General features: G+C 34.8%; 1 protein-coding gene across 1 annotated transcript; it reads right to left on the bottom strand.

Moving 5' to 3' along the window:
• Positions 1-1,220: 1,220 nt before the first annotated feature.
• On the bottom strand, positions 1,221-24,505 carry LOC149080643 (monoglyceride lipase-like). Its single transcript, XM_089239811.1, has 7 exons — positions 24,305-24,505; positions 16,264-16,370; positions 14,753-14,889; positions 11,796-11,906; positions 10,320-10,490; positions 5,009-5,140; positions 1,221-1,434 (listed from the first exon to the last, which is right to left on the bottom strand). The coding sequence occupies exons 1-7, from the start codon at positions 24,394-24,396 to the stop codon at positions 1,336-1,338; spliced, it is 849 nt and encodes a 282-aa protein (XP_089095937.1). The 5' UTR covers positions 24,397-24,505; the 3' UTR covers positions 1,221-1,335.
• Positions 24,506-24,555: the final 50 nt, after the last annotated feature.

Raw genomic sequence — 24,555 nt, 5'->3', positions numbered from 1 at the left:
GTTTCGTTTACGACGCTTTTTAGCTGTCCGCAGAGAAAAAAAAATTCAGACAGGACAGTCGAGACGAATATCAGCTGAATGACGGGTTCTGCGAAAGGTGACGTTTAATCCACTTCAGAGAAAGCACCTTCTCGCGGCTCGCCGCTTGCTTTCCGACCCCACATTGTAGGGTCAAGGTTATTTTGGCGAGTTCTATCACCCCTCTGTTCACAGTCCTGACCATTAGGTTAGTTACACCCTGTATATTACCAGATAAAAATGATTCGAATACATTGTACAGAAACGAAGCTTTTTTTCACATCAAAATTACTAACTATACGATGAGTTTGATGAAGCTCCGTCCGAACGAAATAAAGTCCCATGAGTGATTCGAAAAGGGAAATAAAATGGAAAAAACGTGTTGAAAAAAAGATTGCACTAGAACTGCGGTAGTTACACAACATTTTTGACTGTTCTCGATAAAAATGTCAAATTGTCAAGTTTTCACTTACATCATTACCGAAAGGAATTTATCCCATAATATTTGAAGGGAGAACTGTCGAGATTCCGATGATTTGAATTCTTGATTTTCTTCCTTTTTTTTACGATGATCTCCGTATTCTTTTCGAAACCCGTCATTTAAGCACGTAAGTGTGGCAAAAATCCATAATTTTAATCGTGATATCTCGACGAATTTTTAATCAAATTTTACGCGGTAGATTGCTTTAATAATAATAGAAAGATGTAAATTTTTCACTAACTGACATTTTGATTGGGAACCGGCCGCAGATAACGTTTGTAATAAAAGCTGCTCCAATAATCACTTTAGGAGAGTGAAACTCTGTCCCAGATCTATTTCCCGCTTCTTGTTGATATGCTGTTTTAATTTTTCAATCGACTGTGATTTTTTTCTTTTTGGACAGTCTTTAAATTAACAGTGCGTGACGAAGACACCGGAAAATCAAGTAACTTTGTCCAAGGAATGAAAAGAATCCAAAACGATTTTTGTTTTGTATCGACATAGAATCTCAAAGTTTTAATGAAAAAAAAACACCATATGTCAGAGAAAAGATGCAAAAAAACAGCATCTGAATACATATATATACGTACTTTACTTCCAAAACCTTGCGTTCCTGAATGAAAAATATAACTTTTTGTGATACCAGTAATAACAATCGTAAAACAATGAATGCATACTATACAATGCTGTTGCTTTTTTTTAAATGACAGAACGCTTAAAATTAGATAAAATGACTTTTATAAAATGTGAACTGGTGGGGGGGGGGAAAGAAAAATTTTATTCATGGGTTCCGAAATCGGCTTCTGCTGAAGTAACTTGTTCCCTTTTTGAAGTACTCATGTTCTTGCTTCGAGCCAATTTAGGATATCGTTCATCGATTGTTCGGCTATTCCATTCGGTTCCAAAAACAAGGAATGGTAAGCTTTTGGATACATCTGAAAATAGAAATGTAATTATACGAAAAAGTCAAGCAATATGTGCATAACGTTTATAAAAACATACATGTGCTTAGGCGTTTCTTTTTTCTCTTCCTGTGCGCATGCCCTATACAGAGTGTATGTTATTTAAAACCGTAATTTTTTTAAACCGTATTTAAAACCTGAAAATTAATAAAAAATGTAAATTTCAGTGTTTCCTTCGTTTGCAATGCTAGAGATAATTATGAGTTGAGCCCGGTTTATATGCACTAAAAAAGTGGCAAAATATGCTCTAAAAATATGCAAATATGCACTTAAAAATGTAAAAATAATCACTTAAATACAAAATGTGCTCTTAAAATGCCAAAATATGCACTGAAAATTCGAAAATATGCATTAAAAAAACCACCATGGAAAAAAAAGGCAGAGGTGTTTTTAAAAGGCACCTTTTCTATTTCTTAGTGCATATGTATTCATTTACAAAAAGATATCCCCTCACATATATATACCCGCATATGCAAATAACTTCTACATATTTTTTATTCAGGCATTTTTTAATTTTCAGTTTGTTGTAGTTGCTCAATAACAAAAATACCAGTAAGAAAAGAATTTCGACACTGTTTATAAAATAATTTAACACTTTGACATATCTCTAGAAATAGCCTTACAATAAAACAGTTAATATTCGTAAAATACTTTATAAATATGTATTAATTCACAAAATTTCACCTGTGGGAAAAAACATTTTATGAAAATATTATGAACAATATTTATTTGAAAAATTATAAAAAAAATTGAGTGAGCTTAAATGAACCTTCAAAAATATGCACTTATACTGAAAATTCTTTGATTTTATGCATTTATATGCATTAATGCTAAAAAAGGCCAAAATATGCAAATACATATGCACATATGCATTTGCATATAATCCGGGCTCTAATTATGATACCGCCCTGGTTATTTCGAAATCCTTATCGCCCAGGACCAAGTGCAATTCGGGAGACTTTAAAAATATAAAATGGCTATTATGATACAATTATGCACAATATTATTTTTTTTTACGCAACATTATGTATATTTTGTTTCTTAAAAACGTCGGGGTGAATACACGGTAAACATAAAAATGAAAACTTTTTGCCATTTTTCCAACAAAAAAGGTATAAACGACTATTAAGGGTAAAAATTTATGAGAAAACAAAAATGCATCGTAAAATACGAGTGTCACTACAGTGTTCACCGGGTTGAGCAGAACACGTGAATGCGCGATGTGAGAGGAGGCGATTTCTTCCAGTATGGTGTGTATTCAGCTGTTACCTTTGGCAACTTATCGCCAAACGTATAATATATCTATACAGTCACCCCCCCCCCCCCATATTCGCGGGGGTTACGTTCCGGGGGTGACCGCGAATAACCGAAATCATAGTTTCTTCAGTTGGCTCTGCAGAAATGGTTGTGTCTTTTAGCGCACATTGTGGCCAAAAGTTTATCCGAAACGAGGTGACTGTTTCTTTCTTGGGAGCTTCCACGGCTCTAGTGATGACTGTAATGTCATCAGCGAGCCATCCTAAACATGCACAACTCAAATTTTGTAAAGACACATGAATGGCAATTTCTGTGTTGCAAACAAATTCCAATAAAGGGGGAAAAAAACCGTGAATACGGGTGGGGGGGGGGGGAAGCGACTGTACATATAAAATTGAGTTTCTGTCTCTGTGTGTGTATGTGTAGGGGTGTATGTTCTCTATAAAAATTCACAATTTTAAATCAATCGTCGCCAAATTTTGCATATATACGAAATTGGGTCCGACTTGAACGATAGGCTGCTTTAAAAGTTCGTCAGAGCTGGGTAAATGCTCGAAATGGGCAAAACAAACTGCCCAGCAACAATGGTTCGTAAGCCTCAACAATGACTTTCGGAATGTTTACTTGAATGGTACCCTAGCAAAGCGTTTCAGACATGCATATGCCTTTACAATAATTTGCCACTTCTTTAATGCGGCCAGTATATTGTACATTCGTTTATTTCTGTACAATGGTTTGTCACTTCAATCCTCCGAGTAATTGAGGAAAACCCGGCCAGAGCCGGGTATTATAGCTAGTAGAATATATAATATAAGGAGCTATGTTATTAGCAACTTGATGCAGCTTAACCGCATTCAAAGTAAATCAGAAAAAAATGAAAGCATGTTTTAGTGAATCCATCAATGATAGAAGGGCCCAGCTTCGCTGGACGTTCGCTCCACGAACCGTTATTATTGTCAATTTGATGCAGCAGAACCGCATTTGGATTAAATCAGAAAAAAAAGAATGAATTTTTTAGTTCGGGGACAGCCCTGTGTACCCCCGTCTCACCACGTTCACTGTTTGGAAACAACCCCCCTAACCCCGTGCATCTGGCGATTGGTGGTGATACAATACATCACATTTAACCTGTGCAACGGTTTAAAAGTAATAAATGTAATAAATAAATTAAATTTTATTACAAAATTAAAATTAAATACAAATTTAAGATCACACACACATGAAGATGGTAATGAGGAAAAATAAAACCTCAGCTGGGTTTGAAGAAATCAAACCCACAACCTTCGCTACGCACATTCCACGCACTAACCACTGTACCAATTGCGGTTGTTGGTTCCGTGTAGAATTGAGTATATCTAGCATTAAACGTCACCAGGAAATATGTTGGCAACCAACAGTCAGAAGGAAAGCACGCCAATCACGCGCATGTGCGTTCTGACAATGTTCAACATGCTCAAGACTGCAGTGAGACGCTTTATCGTAAAATCGGATCCACTCCCGCAGCACTACGCCACTCTAACCACTCAAAAACCGGTTTTTAGGTGTGGGTGAGGTGATTTTGCCATCAAAAGATCAGTTTTTTGCGTGGCTCGGAGTGGCATAGCGCTGCGAGTGTGGAACCGGCTTAAAAGTGACCACCACTGTGGTGTTCGAACCCGGGACCTCGCGATGCGAGTCCGTCACTATGATCACTCGACCACCACAGCGGGTGTGACGGGACGGGAGTCTGCAACCAAATTTTACTGGTGACCTACTTGACTTTTCACTTACCAAAGATCGACTCCCATGGACTTTTCAAACAAGAGCGATCATAATCAGATGGTGGAAATTCTCATACGAAGTACTTAGACCCGATTGAACCATTGCCGAACAATGTATTTTTGGTGTAATTAAACCGAGATAGATTAACCAAGAGAATCGGATAATATTTTCAACTTGATTTTATTCATTATCACTACAAACTGCCACATATATATACTTTATATATGGGTGAACAAAAAAATATGGGGGTGACAAAATATATATATATATATATATTTTTTTTTGTCACCCCCATATTTTTGTGCAATTTTACTTTTATTCACTACGATTAATTGTAAAATATTCGCACTTACACAATATTTTAGGTCCCAAACTTCTCCTTTAATCAAACCCATCAATAGATAATGTTAGTTTAAATTTATTACTCGCTCACATATTGTGTGAATGGGTTTTGGCATATAATTATACGTCACACTTTAGACTTCATATCTGCAAATAAAAATACAGATTCGGAGAAGGAAACGCAAACCTTTATTTCTTTATCTTTGGACGATGCTTTTTCATACAAGTCCTGCGCACCTTTTGGTTCACAAACTTTATCATCCTGTCCTTGGACAACCAGAAAAGGAAAGGAGACTGAAGATAACTTTCCTGGCAGATCCTGATTAAAAAAGAAAAATATTAGAATGCAATTTCTTTTGTATTGCCTCAAGAAGGAACGGAAACAAATTTTTAATCGAATGGAAAAGTATTCACATTGTTCTTTTGAAACCTATTAATGCCAACCAACTGTAAAATTGAATTGATTTAAAACAACAACTTCTGCATCGCTTCCGTGTCCATAGATGTTATACATGCATCAGTGGCAATAAAACTGATGTTATTTTGTTTTTAAGATAAAAAAATCATTAAATAGTAACTGAATCATGTCTAATGTGAGATAAAAATAAAAATGTAGAATTGCGTGGTCAAGATGGATGAATGATGCGGTTGTTCACACAGAGCGCTCTAGTGGCGGCTCATAATAAAGGCGTGCGCCCTCCCCCCAAGAGAATTTCTTGGCATTAGTTTGATGCCCTAAATTATCTGAATGTAAATTTAATGTCTCAAAACTGATATATATCCCGTGAGTTTTATTACTGTTTGATTCAAAAAATATTCCGAAACGAAATGTCGTTTCCATTTGCACAGGAGAATAATTTAGAACTTTTCGCAAGAGCTCCCCAGTAGCACATCGATATAAACTGAAGAGCCAAAAAAAACTGGTACAGGCATGCGTATGCAAATAAAGAGATATGGAACCAATCAGAGTACGGCGCTGCGGTCGGCAACGCCTATATAACACAACAAGTGTCTGGCATAGTTGTTAGATCGGTTACTGCTACTACAATGGCAGATTATCGAGATTTAAGTGAGTTTGAATGTGGTGTTATAGTCGGCGCACGAGAGATGGGACATAGCATCTCCGAGGTAGCGATGAAATTTGGATTTTCACGTACGACCATTTCACGAGTGTATCGTGAATATCGGGAATCCGGTAAAAAATTAAATCTACGACATCACTGCGGCCGGAAAAAGATCATGCAATAACGGGACCAACGACGACTGACGAGAATCATTAAACGTGACAGACGTGCAACCCTTCCGCAAATTGCTGCAGATTTCAATGTTGGGCCATCAACAAGTGTCAGCGTGCGAACCATTCAACGAAACATCATCGATATGGGCTTTCGGAGCTGAAGGCCCACTCGTGTACCCTTGATGACTGCACGACACAAAGCTTTACGCCTCGCCTCGGCCCGACAACACCTACATTGAACTGTTGAGGACTGGAAACACGTTGCCTGGTCTGACGAGTCTCGGTTCCAATTGCTTCGAGCTGATGGACGTGTACGGGTATGGAGACAACCTCTTGAATCCATGGACCCTACATGTCAACAGGGGACTGTTGAAGCTGGTGGAGGCTCTGTGATGGTATGGGGCGTATGCAGTTGGCGTGATATGGGACCCCTAATACGTCTAGATACGACTCTGACAGGTGACAGGTACGTAAGCATCCTGTCTGATCACCTGCACCCATTCATGTTCATTGTGCATTCCGACGGACTTGGACAATTTCAGCAGGACAATGCGACACCCCACACGTCCAGAATTGCTACAAAGGGGCTCCAGGAACACTCTTCTGACTTTAGAAACTTCTGCTGGCCACCTAAATCCCCAGACATGAACATTATTGAACATATCTGGGATGCCTTGTAACGTGCTGTTCAGAGATCTCCACCCGCTCTTACTCCTACGGATTTGTGGACACACCTGAAGGATTCATGGTGTCAATTACCTCCAGCACTACTTCAGACATTAGTCGAGTCCATGCCACGTCGTGTTGCGGCACTTCTGCGTGCTCGCGGGGGTCCTACACGATATTAGGCAGGTTCTACCAGTTTTTTTGGCTCTTCAGTGTAGAACAACGTAGAAATTTCGATACCGTTCAACGTCGTTAACGATATCGTTCGACGTAGAAATGGCATACATCTGTCGGCGTAGTTCGACATAGGGAGATTTAAATCATTTCAAAAAAGACTAATTATTATACAAGATACTCTTTTTCGAAACGAAATGCTGTAAAAATGAGAGTAAAACTATTTTAGAGAAACTAGAAAATATTTTGGCATTTAAATTGAGTGAATACATTTTTACTATATCGTTCGATATCAGACACATAAAAATGTCCGACCTCTTTCCGACGTTCGATATTTATTCGACGTTCCGACGTCGGACCGGTATCGGTACGATATTCTAACGATATCGTTGTGCTACTAGGGATTCTAGTAAACGACAAGTTCAGTTCATATTTTCGGCGCTCAAGGAGTAGCGGATTGGTCGTGATTGCTCTGTAAGCACGTAGTTTGTTATGTCTTCCCCGGCGCGTTAGATTCCGCACCACAGTGGTGAATTTCCCATATCCGTGGGAAAAATTGGCTAAAATTGATCCACAAAGGAAATTTCTTGACATTTGCGAAAATTTTGATTTCATGAAACAAAAAATTTTATTTTGTTTTTAAATTATACATGCAATTTAATAATTTACTAAACACCTACTTGACTACATATTTTCACCGATAGCAGGCAACACATTTTCCAAAGTGTATGTGGAAAATTTACTCAAAAGATGAATTTTTGAGGGAAATTTTCCTCGAATAACTATCGATAAGATGATCAAAAAGTAACAAAAAAATAATAATTCATTTATTTGAAAAACGTAAACGATTTAGTTTTCACAGAAGGATAGGATTTTATTAAATAAGAAAAAATTGTTGTAAGAATAGTTACCTTTATTGCCGACAGTTGACGCTGAAATTGAAATTATTTTTTACGGTGTCAGAGAGCTGTAGATAACAACTGTGGCCATGAAATTTTTTGTTATTGAAAAAATTCATGCCATTTTGTGAGAAAGCGTGAGGATATCACCCGCGCATACAATGGACGTTATACAAATATGTCGGTTTTCGACTAATATTTTTCAAGGTTTTTTTTCTGCCGTATGTTATATCCAAACTATTTTCTTTGGTTAACCAAATTTGTTTTCTTTTTTGGTTAAGCTAGTGAAAGGCAAACTACGGCCCGCTTAGATGTCTATCCGGCAGATTTCAAAATAATAGCATAGAAGTTTTTAAAAAATTCATTCAAGTTGTTCCATTTTTTGCTTATGAAAAATATAGTTGTGAGAATTAACATAGAAATTGATTTTTAAAAACCCCCTTTACATATGCAAAAAAAAAATTGAACATAATATGCAATAAATATTTTTTACTTATATTTACTTTTTCATAGAAACCAATGTATCTCATTTGCAATTAAACCGTGGCAGTCTTCAAAGTATAGAATACATCCCCACTTCATTTCTAAGCATAAAAATTCCAATTATGAATAAATGGCCGAATATGTCCACCCCACCAAAATTTTTTTTTTTTGTTTTTTGGCCCACTCCTAAAAAAGTTTGCTCACCACTGGGTTAAGTCAATTTTTTACCCTCCGCTACTTTTTCCCTTTTTATGACTTATAATTCCTTCGACTGCGTTGTTTTTGTGTTTTCTCTGGATGAGCACCCATTTTGCAATGATTTGTGAACAAAATCCTCTCCTGGCTCTTTTCAATACTTCTCTATACATACATACACTACACAACTCACGCACATGCACAAACTTGTCTTTCTTCTTCACATACCACCCCTTGTGATTTGTAAGTCACCAGACAGCTTGCGAGGGCCGGGCAGCGACAGAAACGTTCAATTCTGGTCGGGCCAATTTTGTTTTTGGTAATTTATATCCACAGTGTATGTTTTGAGTATGGTATGCTATAACTGGGGTAAAAATATATAGAAGTGAATGTGTGTGTGTGTGGGACAAAAGTCGTAAAACATAAAACCGTATATTATATCCACAGTGTATGTTTTATCCAGTGTGTTACTCGACTTGTATATCGGCGTTGATGAACTGGTTGCACGCATTGCAGGGAAGTCCAAGACATGCCTGAAACCTTCCAGAATGCTCATCGGTATTTCATTCCTTTTTGGTCTGCAGGCCAGATATGTGGTAGTCACTTTCCTGCCGCTCACGGGCCAGAAACCAAAATAAATAATGTGACCTAACTAATTATTAAAATTAATTATAGTCAGAAAAATATATTAATTTCACATATTTGTCAAACATGTACTTTTTATTGGTTGAATTTTTATCAGTAGCGTGTAACAGTAGACCTTTATTTCCACCACTAGCGATATTCCAGCAATTTTAACGATAGTTGGCAACTTTAATTACATTTGACCATTTTTGGCGATAATTCGCAATCTTTCGTATGGGTACCGATTTCCTGTATTTTTCTGAAGAAAATATAGTGGGCCCTTTACAAATTACAAACACAAAGGCCACAACAGACATATTGCCCAACGAGGGAGTTGAAAAAAGATGGCCGTAAAAAAATATGGATGTCAAATATAAACAAAATACAGCAACCCAATATAAAAGCACATATCACGAAAGAAAAACTAATAGTTAACACTATCTAAAGCATATTGCCCATAGTATTACCGATACTTTTCTACCGGCACACCTATCGCTGGACGAATGGAAACCCTGGCGGGCCGCAGGATGTGCACCCATGCTATAGAATGTAATGGAATTCATTCTTTCCTTGAGCTATAATTACCAACTTTATTTTCAACTTTAGTTTCGGATGAAACCCCTTCGTGGGCCGAAGGTTGGGCGACCCTGCGCTAGAGGATTCTGAACACCGTCATTTTATGCCCACCCGGTATAATAGAGTACAAGATATATTTTTATGCGGTGTATATTCTTATACAATTTTTTTGAAACATTTATGAAAAGTTTAACACCTTGAACAGGAAAGGCATAAATATATTTCTTACATTTTCTGACTAACAATAAAATGTGTTTAATATTTTTCCTCAACCACGAATAGAAGAAACTTTGTCTTCTAAAAACATTGTCTATTAATAGACTTATATGGCATTGAAAACAGAAACACAAAAATATATATTTCCTTGAAAAATCTCTCTCTCTCTCTCTCGCATGGTTTACGCAAACCCGAAACTCCCATATGATACTTTTATGAACTTTTCAAAATAAGTAAAACACCACTATAATCATTTAATAGTGCTGAAATAAGATATTTGGAGAAGATAGGGTATAGAAGAATGGCCTCGACCATAATTATGTGATAAAAATCCGCGTTAACCCTCTCTTGATGTATAACCCTACCAAAATTTAATCTTAGAGGGAAAATATCCAATTTGGCGTTGATTATGAAGTTATTTACGTTACCTGGAGAACATCCAAAATGCATGAGGTGAAACCAGCTTTACAGTAGCCGGGTCTAAGTGGATCTTCTTGAATCATTTTCAAATTCTTTGGGCAGCTAGTTACAACGGTATGATCTAGTGCTTGAACAGGCATGTGAGGAAACATCCACTTCAGTATTCGAGCTAGTCTGACCTATTAAAAAAAGAAATGTCCGCCACATAATGTTTTAAACCTAATTTATGATCAACACCCAAAAATTAGTCTTCCATCTAACCTTGAAATCAGTTCTTGCTAAAACACGTTTGTTTATACAAAGTTGAGAAAATAATTTCAAGTATATGTCGATAACATAATGCAGTTATTATCTCTCAGAGAATAACGCCTTTTATTTTTTGAAAAAAATAGACACCGCCGCAAGTTATGACGTGAATACGTTCTTTGTGCCCTGAATCGCGTGGTAGGTATCGACGTAATCAAATGGGTATGATCGGATTTGTGTCAAGAATATCTATCAGACGGTACCATCGGCTTTTATTTTCGTTGCAAAACTCTCGAGATATTGCGGAAAAAAAATTTCGTTACGCATGCGGCAAGCGAGCCTGGTGTCCACACCGGAAAAGGCATTGAAACCAGTGTGGTACCGCATCGGCCGAGTGGCGCAGTGGTAAGATGCTCGTCTTCCACTATGAAGGTTACCACCTAGGTCCCCAGGTTCGAACCCACACAGGAACGTCAGTGCGGTACCTTCGGATTTGTCTTAACAAGATCTATCTGCAGACATCAAAATGATGGGTATGTATTTTGGATAGTTCTTATGACACGATATTTAAAGCATTTCATTATGCAACTTTTTGAGGATGTATCTCGTATCGTTAGATGATTCAAGCCTTTATATCCTGACGGTACTTTAAAGTACCAGGATAGATAATTTGTTTTGAACTAATTGTTTCAAAAACATTGTTTTTTTGCCTTTAATTAGAACTAAAATGGCCTACAAAAAATAATTTACACGATAACTATTTATTATTATCATTACATTCATACTTTTATTTTAATTTATTATAATTTTCTTCTTATTCTACTTTTAACAACGTCGGATATAAAGGGTTAAAAGGGGTATTCACGTCAAAAAGGTTCTAACCTCGTAATTACAAACTACGATTCATGGTTCGACACGTCATTGAGTAGCTTTATATAGAATCAATCTTAAAATACAGATCTTGGTTTGATAAGCCATTCGATTCGATAAAATTTTTGATGAGATAAAATAAATTACCAAATCAAAATATTATTCACCAGTTTATAATCCAGATTTTCATCTCACTATACTATTCCTATGTCGAAGTTAATTTGAAGATTTTGCTTAGCACTGAATATACTTCGATTAAATTCAGACGATACCTAAATTACAAGCTTTTTTTTGTATATATTTTTGTAATATATTTTTCACCGTACCTTACTAGGAACTATCAGGGCAATTATTTATTAAAAAATTACCTTGAATGGAGAAACAATATCAGGATTAACAGAAATCGCTGGACCAATAAGAACGACACCTTTGAATTCTTCTGGTTTCTTTAAGGCTGCTAGAAGACTGATCAGCCCTCCCTGAAAAATATTACCACAATTATATAGTGAGTGTTCATTTGTAAAAATGAAGCTAAAATAAATAGGTTGTGTACAAATCAGCTACATGCCATTTAGAGACCCCCCCCAAAACAAATTTAACCATAACATTATCGGCAATTTTTATGTTAGTGAAAATTTAACATATATATAATATATATATATATATATATATAATGGATTGAAAATCAAACAATATTTTGCAGTATAGTTCACAAGCAATAAGTTGAGCGCACGTGTGAGGAAAGGTGAAGATTCCCAAATTCAATTAATCGAATAATCATTCATCTAAACGAGCTGCATAACTATTAAGGATATCGTAAACAAAAATAAACGATATTACATCGAACAGTTTCCTGTTTCATAGGAAAATTTTTTTTCCTCAAGAGAGATATGCTGACGCAGCTAAGAAAAAGTGAACACGCGTATGGGTAAGCGGAGACAATAACACATTCCCAACAGCTCAAAAAATCCCTTTTTTTCAATGATAAATATTTTTCCATGAATGGTAAAAATGAAAAACTGAAAAAAATAAGAATCCTCATCACATAAAATGCTGAAGTTTGAGAATTATTTTTGAAGACGGAGAATAAAAATTTGGAAAGTGAAAATAAATGAAATCCTTAATAAAAAAATCTGTACGTAGAAAAGGAACTGACTATAAACACTTTTCTTCCTGAAGTAATGAAAAATTTAAAGATATGTAGGTATGCATATGAATTTAGGTTTTCAATTCGCCAAAAACGGGGAAAAACTAATAAAAAATCAAACTATACATCAGAGATAGAAAAATTTTCGAAAAAAAAATGCAAAAACTTGTCTCTCCCTTAAAAACTATTTGAAAGCCATAAATATATTTTTTTACAAATAAAATAAAAGTAACAATTTGTTTTAATAACAATTATATCTTCATGAAACGAAAAGAAAATTTCACTAAATGCATTTCTTTCATTGGTTTCACGGGGGGTACATGACTTAAATACAAATACAAATACAAATACGACGCCACAACAGGCAAATTGCCCAACGAGGTGGCTGACTTAAGAACATCATGGATCCCCGAGCCATTTTTTTGGAGGCCCTACCTACTACTGCTACACCACACATGCACCCCCCCTGCGGAACCCCCCAACGAACCCCCAACGAATCTGTACATGTGGGAATGTACATGTGGGAATGTACATGTGGGAATGTGCATGTACGTGTAGTGCAACCTGACGTAAAGTTTGTTTCTGTGTAATGCTTGTTATGTGTAGTGCTGTCATCTGCCCCCAGTTTTTCTAACTGTGAGTGAAGTGTTATGGTTGAATGATTTACCGTTGTAGGACTGTTGCTCTCTGCTTAAAATGAGTTGTATGTTGTCAACGAGAGAAATAAGCATTTTTTTTAGAAATTTTCTATATGTCCTGGTAATATTCGTAACTAACAATTTTTAACTTGTGGCACGATTTCATGTTGAAATCAGTAAGGTGAGCTTCTCAATTTATATTCAATGAAATTCATATTAGAATACGATTGTTCACATAAATATGTAGACCACAAAGATGCCGAGAACACTAAACGCAAATTTTTTCAACTCATGAGTCCAGAACGCAATAAGTACACAAAGAAAATCATTCGGTCTGACTTTTATAGGTCCTTTATAGGTCCTTTTGCTGCAAAAATCAGACTGCATTTTTTTTCGAGTTCTATTTCAATACCAAAACATAAATGTTTTGAAATCCACGAGGCTTTGTTGAGGCCAAGTCCAGCAAATTAAAAAAAAATCAATAAAACCACGGTAATTTTATTTTCAGTTTTACTTCGTAGCCGTATGTACCGACGCATGTCCCTCACGAGCCGTAGTTTGCCAATCGATATATTATTCATTCTTAAAATTCTTTCGTGAAATACAACGCGATAAGTTTTGATATTCAATGTTTTATATTTTATAACTGCTTTGGAAGAATATTACCAAAACATTCAGAAATATAATAAATTATTACTAAAAAGCAATTTGAAGATCTAAAGCAGTAATGAAAAATTATTCAGTGCGTTGACCTATATATTTATCGTATCTCAACATGATAAGAAAGACAATCGCAAATACACTGAAAAGATTTTCTCTACAACAGCAATTCTAGAATTGATAAAAAAAATTGAGATCACTATTATGTCTAAAAATAAAGTTTTTGTATACTTTGAAAGTTCATCAACGTTTTTTTTCCGTAATAACTGAGGACACACATGAAGCGTTTCTTGAAAATTTTAATACTTCAAACCAATCGAACAATGAAACAATCTTTGACGGTATCGTTAAAGTTGTTGAATAGTTTTATTTATTGCCTTCTAACCTATGATAAAGACGGAAACAAAGCTAGTGATTAATAGTATTTATTTTGAAGTAAATACGTCGCTAAAATTAACTTCTTGATAAAATTGGGGAACATATTCGAAAACTTGAGAGTAATGTGACACGACGAAATTAACCCATTGCATATAATACGCTTCTCACTTCATAAACCCGATGTGTTCAGAGTCAATAGTGAAACTGGTTCTTTGAAGTACCAATATTACACCGATAACGGTTGTATTTGCCGGAGAAAAAAAAGCGGAATTGTTGTACTTGAATTAGTTGAACCCAGTTTAATTACATACAACACACAAAAAAAAAAAAATCTTCAAGTATTTTTCTTTACCTTCAGACAAATGCAGATTGTTCCATATTTGACGCAAAGCGACCATAAGCACGAGCGGAATTCCGCTCGTGAGTGAAAATTGGTTAATTCATATTTGAAATGCTTTTAATACTATATCTAAAAAAAATAAATGCTAAAACGAGTTTTTACCATCGAATGTCCACAAATAAACAAAGGTAGGTCTTGATATTTATTTTTGACTGCTTCCATATGCTGGAAAACATCCTCAATGTAATGGTCAAAATCATCAATATGAACTCTGGAGCCACCACTCTGCCCGTGCCCAACTAGAAAACACATGGGAAATAAACACTAGCTTATTAATTTAGAATTTCAAAAAGTATACTTTCCAATTTAATGTCAAGTATATTTGATTACATTCACGATTAGATTCATATATTCAGAACAAATTTTGATTGAAGACTAAAATACAGAAATTATAGAGCTCGAATGAATATAGCATATATCAATGAATTTGAAATTGACTTGGAACGAATTCCTATAAATCGGGGATCATGATTGAATTTATTTCACTAGATGCAATCATTGTTTGACAAGTAGTGCATAAAATATATATGTATGAACATAATAGTGAACTTAATAACGCAATTTAGGGGTTTAGAAAGATCCAATTTTAAGCATTACTGTATTTAATAATTCGACTTCAGGTTAGCGGAAAAAGAAAACGGGAAAGTGACAATAGACTTCAAATGGTATTTCTAAAAATTAGTATATTAATGTGTCCGTATAGGGACACTATATGTTATGAATATTGGAAGTTCCTCAGACGTTAGCTCTTCAATTGAAATTTTGTTTAGAAGTCAGTATATTTTTTAGACAAAATAGTTAACCTCTTTCTCAGTGAAATTTTATCCCAGTTTATTATCTGTTTTCTTAAATTATATATGAGGCGCGATGACATACGATAAATTCATGGTCATAAGAGCTTTTTAATAGCTTTTGTGTCCACAGATATAACTGTCAACTGTAAGGTACAAATCACTACCATTTTTATACGATATGTACTCGTAGTTTTCTACAAACAACTGTCTCTACAGGGTGATTCTAAATTCACGGGACAAACTGTAAGAGGTGATATAAGACACCTAAACAAGCATTTTTGATCACAGAATGTGCGGTCGAATCGCAATAGCAAAGGCGGTAGAGGGTGTTTTTAGAGATGGTTCAACAGCACTTCACCAAAAGAAAAATATGTATCGCAGCAAATCCGGTGGAAAAATATGATATATGCCGTCAACAATTCGAGGGTGCAGCATATGCACCTTCGAATTGGATTGAGTTTGTTTTTTATTGGTGCAAGGACCATCAAGGTTATGTTGCGCCAAAAAATGATCCAGCGGTATAATGACTTGTGGTAGAATTTTCGCGTTACCCAAGGTTGAATACCCTTAATTTTGATTATCCTTAACCGTAACCAGGTTGCACCATGAGGAGGCCTACCGCATTACAATACTTTGCACCCTTTAATGATTGATTGCAATTAATATTGCAGCAAATACGTCAGAAAAATATGATATTTGCTATTGGTGATGTTGTGCGCTGACCAAAAATGCTTGTGTAGGAGTCTTATATGACCTCTTAAAGTCTGTCCCATGAATTTAGAATTACCCTGTGTATGTGACTAATAAACGAAGTCTTACCATGATCGTGGGCGAAGACGAAATAATTTTTAGAAGCGAGCAATCGGGCAAAGCCATCATAGGGTAGGCAGTGTTCAGCAAAACCATGAGCAACGAAAACTATAGCCCTGAAAGAAATTCATCATTCATAAGCAAAATACGTACATTTTACTTCACTTCTGAATCTTGATTAAGATGTACTTATTAAAAGGTAAATTGAAGAAAAACTGCATACAAATACAAGGTCACAACTGACAAAATTTCCAACGAGGTGGCTGAGAAAAAAATATCCATAACAAATATGGATGTCATATATTTCTAAAATAAAGTATATTAGTGGATAGAGCAATATAATTGAAGCAGCATAAAAGTGTGTATCTTGCACGATATCCGTTACATATCGGAGCTGAGGCATGTCATGGTAGCAATTTTATTTTATAATTCTAAACTGACGATAAATTTCGAAATGTGCAAATGAAAAAAGAAACCGTAATCTGAAAAGCTACTTTTCACTTACAGGAGTTACTTTGTACCAATGCTGAAAAAAAAGGACTCAGCGTTACCTAGCGGTCATTCTAATGAATATTTCTAAACAGTTTTGATTCTACAATTGGACGAGCGACGTTAGTAGACCCAAAATTGCAAAAGGAACCACGGCTATACGCGTTCCGGAACTATATATGAAGTTCCTTCATCTGTAGCAGAAATAAAGAAAATATTATGACACTCCTTATAGCGGGAGTTACTCGCTGTTGTAGACAAAAGAGTCGAATTCAAAATGTCCATCTTTTGTCTACAACAGCGAGTAACTCCGGCTATAAGGAGTTTTATAATATTTTCTTTATTTCTGCTACTGATGAAGGAACTTCATATAGTTCCGAAACGCGTATAGCCGTGGTTCCTTTTGCAATTTTGGGTCTACTAACGTCACTCGTCCAATTGTATTATCTAACCCAAAAGGTAATTCATTTCTAGTTTTGATTCTGTCCAACCAGAGACGTTATCAGTCAACTCATATATTTGAGTTACTGATGCATCCGCTATTTAGGATATCGTTTGATAAATATATCTTTTCTAATCAATTTCAGCTGGAACGTTTGTCAAGACAAAGTTAGATTTCCAGTCACAAAATGGCGAATGCATCAGAAACTGAAATACATGAGTTGACTGATAACGTCTCCTGTGTCGGGTAGAATCAAAACGGTTTGGAAATATTCATTGGAATAGTCGCTATTTAACGTTCTGACAATCCATTTTTCATCATTGTTGCAAAAGTAACTCCGGCAGGTACAAAGTAGCCCTGATCATTATAGTGTAGATAATGGTAATAATAATGTAGGTTCCTCGTACAGTATCAAGAATGGGTGAGAAAGCACAACACGTCGTAAACCTCTCACTCCACATATGTAAATTGACCACGTTGACAGTTTAAAGAAATTTAAAAAGTTATTTTAGCTATATACAAAATAATAATCTGTGAATGGCACTTAAGCTAGATTAAATAAAAATAATTGCAGTTCTTTGGTAATTAGAAAATTGAAAACCTTCCAAAAAAACTAATAAAGATAGGGAAAAGTTTTAAAGCAAAGTGGTAGAGAATCTTTTAATTAGTACAAAAAAACATAGGTGAGGGAAAGCATAGAGAGGTAAAAAAGCTAAAAATAGAAATCTCAATTCCATTTTCCGAGATATGAAATCTGCCTTATTCAAGTTTTATTGGTCTAGACGCCATATGTTTCCACTTCAAGAAAAAGTTTGCCATGTTATGAAGATAAAACTACGGGGAAATAATGGGTTGTAGTAACTTCAAAAGCATATATGGATTCTTTTTCTAATCTCTACAGTGCTTGACTCGGAATGTGCTACGCGTATGTATATTGTTAGCAATCTCTGTGCATTATAATTACCAAATACGTCTTACAAATAAATTCAGGAATTTTCTTGCTTCAAAAAGGTTCTTTTTTATATACAAGATTCCATATTTTAAAGAGTGGAAGATTAAAACTCTAATTTTCGGTAAATAACACAAAAAATAGATTTACAAAGAAGAAAATGAACAGTGTATTTTATTTGGGAATCCTGATCATCAGCCAAAGATATCCCAAATCCTTATACATGCAGCCAAATTTATTCGCAAATATTTAGTAAACGGTATCAGTATTTGATGGCTACGTTATTCTATCGACGTAACAGATATCTATAAATCACGATAAAAGAGCACGACACAAGCACTTTTGAACGATCGTCAAAGCAATTATTACCGATTACCGATAAATTAACACAAAATGCTAATCCTTTTAAACATTGTTTATGGTTCATGATCACAAAGAAAGGGATAAACTATCACAAACTTAGAATGTTACAGAAACCAGGAATTCTTCCGCTTATTTAATTGCTAGGAAAGAATTTCAAAGTTAAGTATTGATGATCGATACTGTAAAACAGTCAATGCAAATACCGTTCACAAACTCTGTTTCGTCTCGTACAATTCTAAAGGGATTTAATTAGCTTTCAGTTTCAGGTAAAAAGACTCGAAATCGCAGAGGCTTTCAATGTGAAACTACGAAATAAATGGCATATCCAAACCGATTTGTCCTAAAAGAGATTGATTATAGAGTAAGATCCTCAGACAATAAAAAAAATTACTGGCAATGGGATCGCTGCTCTACATTTCATGTAAAGGGCATCTAAAAATTTCAGAATCAAGACTTTCTTTCCAATCTTTTTATCAGACTTCCCATCGAGAAAAGCTGTAAAAAGAGAAAAACACTGAAGAGTTATTAACCTTTAAATGCATAGCTTTGCATACGTGCAAAGAGTCCTTTAAATGTTCATTACTGCAGTCAATCTACAGATAAAAATTCAGAATCACCTTTGCGCACACAAGGTGAGGTCATATTATTTCCATTTTATATTTTGAATTTCCTGGTAGATGTCCCAATTAACAAATCTTTGTTTGCTACAGAGCATGTGTGGCTGATTTTCGCTAATTTGTTAATATGTTTTGTTTGAATTTCTTTTTTTTTCTTTTGAAATTTGCAGTTCGAATCTTTTTCTTACTATAGTTTGAATCACAAAGAAGATAGCTATATATTTGGAAAGTAATATTACTGCAATGAATTTATTTAATATGCGATTTTTGAGGCTCTGTATGCCATATTTAAGGCCCTGTACAAGCAGTAAAATTCGAAAAAGATTTTTTAAATGATTTTTCTGGCTTTCTAACTAAAAATTAAATTAAAATTAAAAATTATAACGAAAATATATAACTACTAAAAATATTATAATAATTATAACTAAAAATTAAAACTATTAAAATTTAATTATAACTAACAAAAAATTATCAGAATCAAATTCACAACCTTGACAGTCCCGTAACCAGGCTGGGGCAACCGCGGCAATGCCCCGGTACCTCCACAGGCGAATGCCACCGCCCCCTCCACAAAAAAGTACACTCATTTTTCAAATTTCTTAGAAATTCTTGTTCGAAAAAACCTTCTTTTTCTGAGCACAACCCTTTTGGGGGGAGGGGCAGGAAAAAGTCTGCACTGAGGCCCCGAGAAGGCATACTACGGCCCTGAACCTCGAACTTTATACCATTTTAAGCCACCTCAAATTAAGCTGACTGAATAGGAGTCGAAGAAAAAAATTCGTTCAGATAAAATTGTTTCAATTTTAAGTAAATAAGAAATATGTCGCGATTCATGGCAGCTAGGATTTCATATGTCCAAACGCGCATGTGTTTAAACATCAAAACTCATTTTCAATTTATATTCATACACACAATAAAAATAGACCTTGATGAAAACCTAGAGAACAAAAACTTCAATAAACCGTTATTTGCTCATCGCTCAAAAGAAGGCACCCGCTTACTGCTACTTCTAATATGAGATTTTTTCAGTCTCTCAGCTTCACCTCCCGATCGATACTTTTCAGCCATGATAGATAACTTCAGAACAATAAGAATGCAGCAGAATGATAAACGATGCCTTCAAGTTTCTAAAGTTATTTTTACTGATGGCGTTGCAGGAGAACAGAAACTGGTTCGAAATTTCTCTGTCAAGCCGTCAAATCCTAGAAAACTGATAAGTCGTATGGAAGAGATAACGGCAAAAATTGGAATGACGTTCATGAACTCTGAAGAACAAGGATGTATGAAACTAAATTCAAATTTTGATATTCTCAATACGATTCTTTCACAACTGAAAATATTACTTGAATGTTAATACGGCCGTCTGTCAATGACTATTTCATAGTTACAGCTGACGAATATTTTGTAATGCAGGTGGTTGAATCGGGAGTTATTTAGATTTTTTTGACGTTTGATGAAAAGTTTCGGATGTCAAGTGCTTTGTTTTTAAACGAAGTCCGGGTTACACATGGTGTGTACAGTAGAACCTAAATTATCCGGTCCAATATGGTAAAGAAGGTGATCACGGATAACCGAAAAATACGGTTAAAGCACGGGGGATTGAAAAATAAATAATTTAAAATAATAAAATGGGAAAGAATTCATGTGTTTACTTGCTTGGGATGACTATCCAGTGTATATATTCATATTATCAGTCGAAAAAAGTTTAATTAAAAAAAATTACACTCATTTATACAGTTACGTAGCCACACTACTAAAAAAACTTGGCTTAACTGATGGCAGAATTACAGTAGAACCTCGATTATTCGAGTGGAGAAGGTGATGACGGATAACCGAAAAACACGGTTATTCTTTTCCTGTCAGCTACTCTGCACAGTTCTAAAATGTACAATGAGAATGACACAAATAAGGAATAGCGTTGGCCCACAGATGAGTTATGCAGTCACGCATTTGAAGTTACACCTTCCTTGTATCTTGTCTTTCTGTTGTGAAAAAAGGCAATACATTTCTATGAACACGCTCTTATTATGCTCCTCTATACAGGAGAAGTTTTTTCATGACATCGCGCCTGTAATTGGCTTTAATCTTCAAATGTTCATCGCTTCAGAATAATGTCGGTTCTTATGTGTGCCTATTAATTATGGGGGATGCGTTTCAACGTGTCTCCATTTGACATGGGATTTCACTTCAGAGAATGGGGAGAGGGTCTGTAAAAGAATGAAGAAATCCAGCAGCTCTACGAAATAGAAATGCTTGTTTCCATTTCTTACCTTCACAAAAGCTTACGTAACCAATGAAAAGAAAAAGAAACTAAAATTTTCCTGCCATGGTTAATCTATGCCCGGATAATCAAGATTCTACTGTATTTGCACTCGTGAAATTTAAATAATGATACTAAACAATATATAGAAAATTCATGGTATCAGACTACTTGTATCAAGTGAAATAGAAAATCTCTATCAGTCTTTTAAAAAAATAATATTAGTGGTGAGGTATATTTTAGTCATAGCACCTATATTTGCAACTTAAATGGAAATAATTAGAAACGGATTGAAAATTCAGCTAGGTTAATTCATTTGAGTGTAAAATAAGTTGAACTGCATGAAAGAACTATTTTATACTTGGCCATATTTTAATGTACTGTAAACTGAATCGTAAGGATGAAGAGGAACTTGAAAGTTTAACTGATAGGCAACATTTAATCTTTCCGGGCATAGTAGAAATCACTTAAGCTTATTAAAATTGAAATTTTTTATTGAATTAGCCTTCCTTCCGATTCGCAAACTAAGGAAAATAGAAAAAAGTGTTCCATTGAGAGAAATCAACTTCACAAAATATCTGGGACTGTCAATGCTAAAATAAGTCTTTTAAGGAGCCGAGATATCTCGTCATTGCCGCTTAGAGGGTCAAAACAAGAGTGAATTACTATTATTTAAATAGCAAATTTATAAAGCATGCAATTAAGACATTAATCTAAACCTGTAGGATATTAATTCATTTTTATCGTTAGCATTATATGAATGCTATATGTGTTATCAAGATATTTAATATCAGCGGAAACACGATCTCGTGATAACAAACTTCTGATATTTCTGATAGTCTTGTGTATGGCATAGCTCAATTTTCTGAATGTGATTTTGCATCCCAGATTGAAACTACTGAATTAAATTTGATCTTCGTACTATGCCCGAGAACATGAAATGGCTCACCAGCACGTGAATAATAAGTTTTAGGTCATCATTAGTTACAAAATGACGTAGAAATATATAAATAAACCTTGACTGATAACGTACAATGAACTTTGAATACTCTCATATCACTAAAGATATTTTTTGTTCCCACACGCTTTTCTGACTTCATTAGATAATCTTTTATTTTCATTCACTTTTGTTGTTTCTCGTCAACGCGAGATTCCTATTTGCATATTTTAGAGATTGATCAACAGTTCAAAATTTATATGCATTAAATTAAGTGACAATGCTTTATATTGAATGGTTTGTGTATCATTTTCACCCTATAATTAATTCCCTTAATTGTAATAACATGGGCAATGAAAACAAATTTAAAGTTAAAAAAATTTTACTTAGCATCTATTACGAAGCATCGTGATCATAGACTATTCTGGGTGACAGCATAATAGAATTATTTCAGAAAAGAAGACTAAGGTCTTGAATTGAATGTACAAATTTGAGATTTGCTCATAAACCTTTGAAACTGTGATAGGCCTAAATAACTTCGGTATTCACAAATTGTTTTACAAATCACTCTGTTTGCATCACAAAGTAGGTGATGTGAAATTCATGTTTCATTTTGCAAATCAACACATCACTCAGTCATAATCTGAATAATAAATTTTAGGAGTAAAGTGCGGTAGAAAAACCCGATTTTGTTAAAATTTTGATAGCAAATCACGATCATATCATCGTCAATTTTTGATAAGTTTGATGGAAAATTTATATTACCTAAATTTCGGTCTTTAAAAAATATCTAGACTAAATTATGTCAGAAACGCCCATCTAAATATCGTTTATTGCTTTGCAGGTTTTTATTTTTCATGGAGATTTTCCAGCAAGTTTTTATTTTTATAGAGATTTTTTTGCAGGTTTTGCTTTTATTTTCTTTGAATTTTTGGATCATGTTGAGCGTTATTTTTAATCAGTTCCTATAAAATGTAATCTTGTTGTTGTTGTGAATTTTTTTTTTTTTTTTGAGATTAAACCACGTACGAAAAAATAAAGGAGAAATAAAATCAACTATTCGATGAACCATCAGCTTGTCATTAACTCATTGCGTGGTTTTGTAGATATTCACGTAGAAAATTTTTCATTATCGAGTTTTACTCCTTTTTATGAAATAATACTTAGCTATGACATCAGTATTTCATATTTGGCTGAAAAAAAAACAAGATTTTAAATAACAGTGATAAAACCTAAAGCTTCAGAAAACCAATTTTCAGTACTTATGAATACCCCAAACAAGCACGAGAACGTAGTTGGTATTAATGGTGGTAGTATTCAAGTCTTATTACAGGTCTCACAATGAAGCTTGTAGAGTTACTAATGCCATATAGATTAGATACAGTGTTTTAGTTTGCTGCATTATCGGGTCAAACATATACGTGAAGTTTTTTATTTAGTTCTGCGAACCTTTATTCCATTCACGCAATTTTTCAATCAGTCACACACTCGATTTCTTAAAGAACATAATTAATTGAACAATAGCCGTGTTAACAATAACTCCCAATTAAAAACCAGCATACATTGCACAGCAAACTTCAAAATATTCTTCCTCGAATTAATTTAAAAATTTCTAGCTCTCTTTCAATCAGGAACACAGCGATCCTAGACACAGCGATATTTTTATCTCGTCGTAAAACAACAGAGTCAATAACCTTTTCTTATTGTTATCAACAGATATATTTTATTAACATATTCGAAAGCTCTACCGTAATATATATAAATACGAGTTTCGTTTATTTATCTATTTATTTTTTGTCCTTTGCGTTGTTATAATTGAGCGATAAGAAAAAACAAGCCGTTAATTAAAGAAAGTGGAGCAACTGCAAGAAAACTTTTTCAAAGCATTGCGTAACTCAATCATAATAAAAAATCGTGAAAAAAGAAAAAATCAGGGAAATAATTTGAAGAAGAAATAAAAACGCGAGACACCAACAATGCCCAAAGCACTTACTTTGGTTTGTCCGGAGGTTCCCAGTACTTGCAGAATATTTTTTTATCTCTGTTGTTTACAAATGAAGCCGAGTACGAATTTATTTCCGTCATGGTTTTGTTTACGTCGGCCGAAAGACACGTTTGCAGCCAACAACAACAAGAAACTTAGTTGAAGCGAGACGACCTGTGCCGTCATATTATCATAAGCTTAGCTCACATGAGAATTCCTCAAACGGGAGGGTGCGCGGGCCGCGGCTCTCATTGGTTGGA

This window comes from Pholcus phalangioides, unplaced genomic scaffold, assembly GCF_987345545.1.
Source record: "Pholcus phalangioides strain wild (caught in Gottingen) unplaced genomic scaffold, Ppha-v1.0 ptg000011l_1, whole genome shotgun sequence".
Classification (NCBI taxonomy): domain Eukaryota; kingdom Metazoa; phylum Arthropoda; class Arachnida; order Araneae; family Pholcidae; genus Pholcus; species Pholcus phalangioides.
This window is presented reverse-complemented; position numbering and strand designations above follow the sequence as displayed.

Bases quoted from the DNA above. Each gene is read 5' to 3' on its own strand.
- LOC149080643 (XM_089239811.1), bottom strand. From the start codon at position 24,396: ATGACGGAAATAAATTCGTACTCGGCTTCATTTGTAAACAACAGAGAT. The intron at 16,371-24,304 runs GTAAGTGCTTTG...AATTTCTTTCAG, and splicing joins GAACCTCCGGACAAACCAAA to GGCTATAGTTTTCGTTGCTC. The intron at 14,890-16,263 runs GTAAGACTTCGT...TGTGTTTTCTAG, and splicing joins CGTCTTCGCCCACGATCATG to TTGGGCACGGGCAGAGTGGT.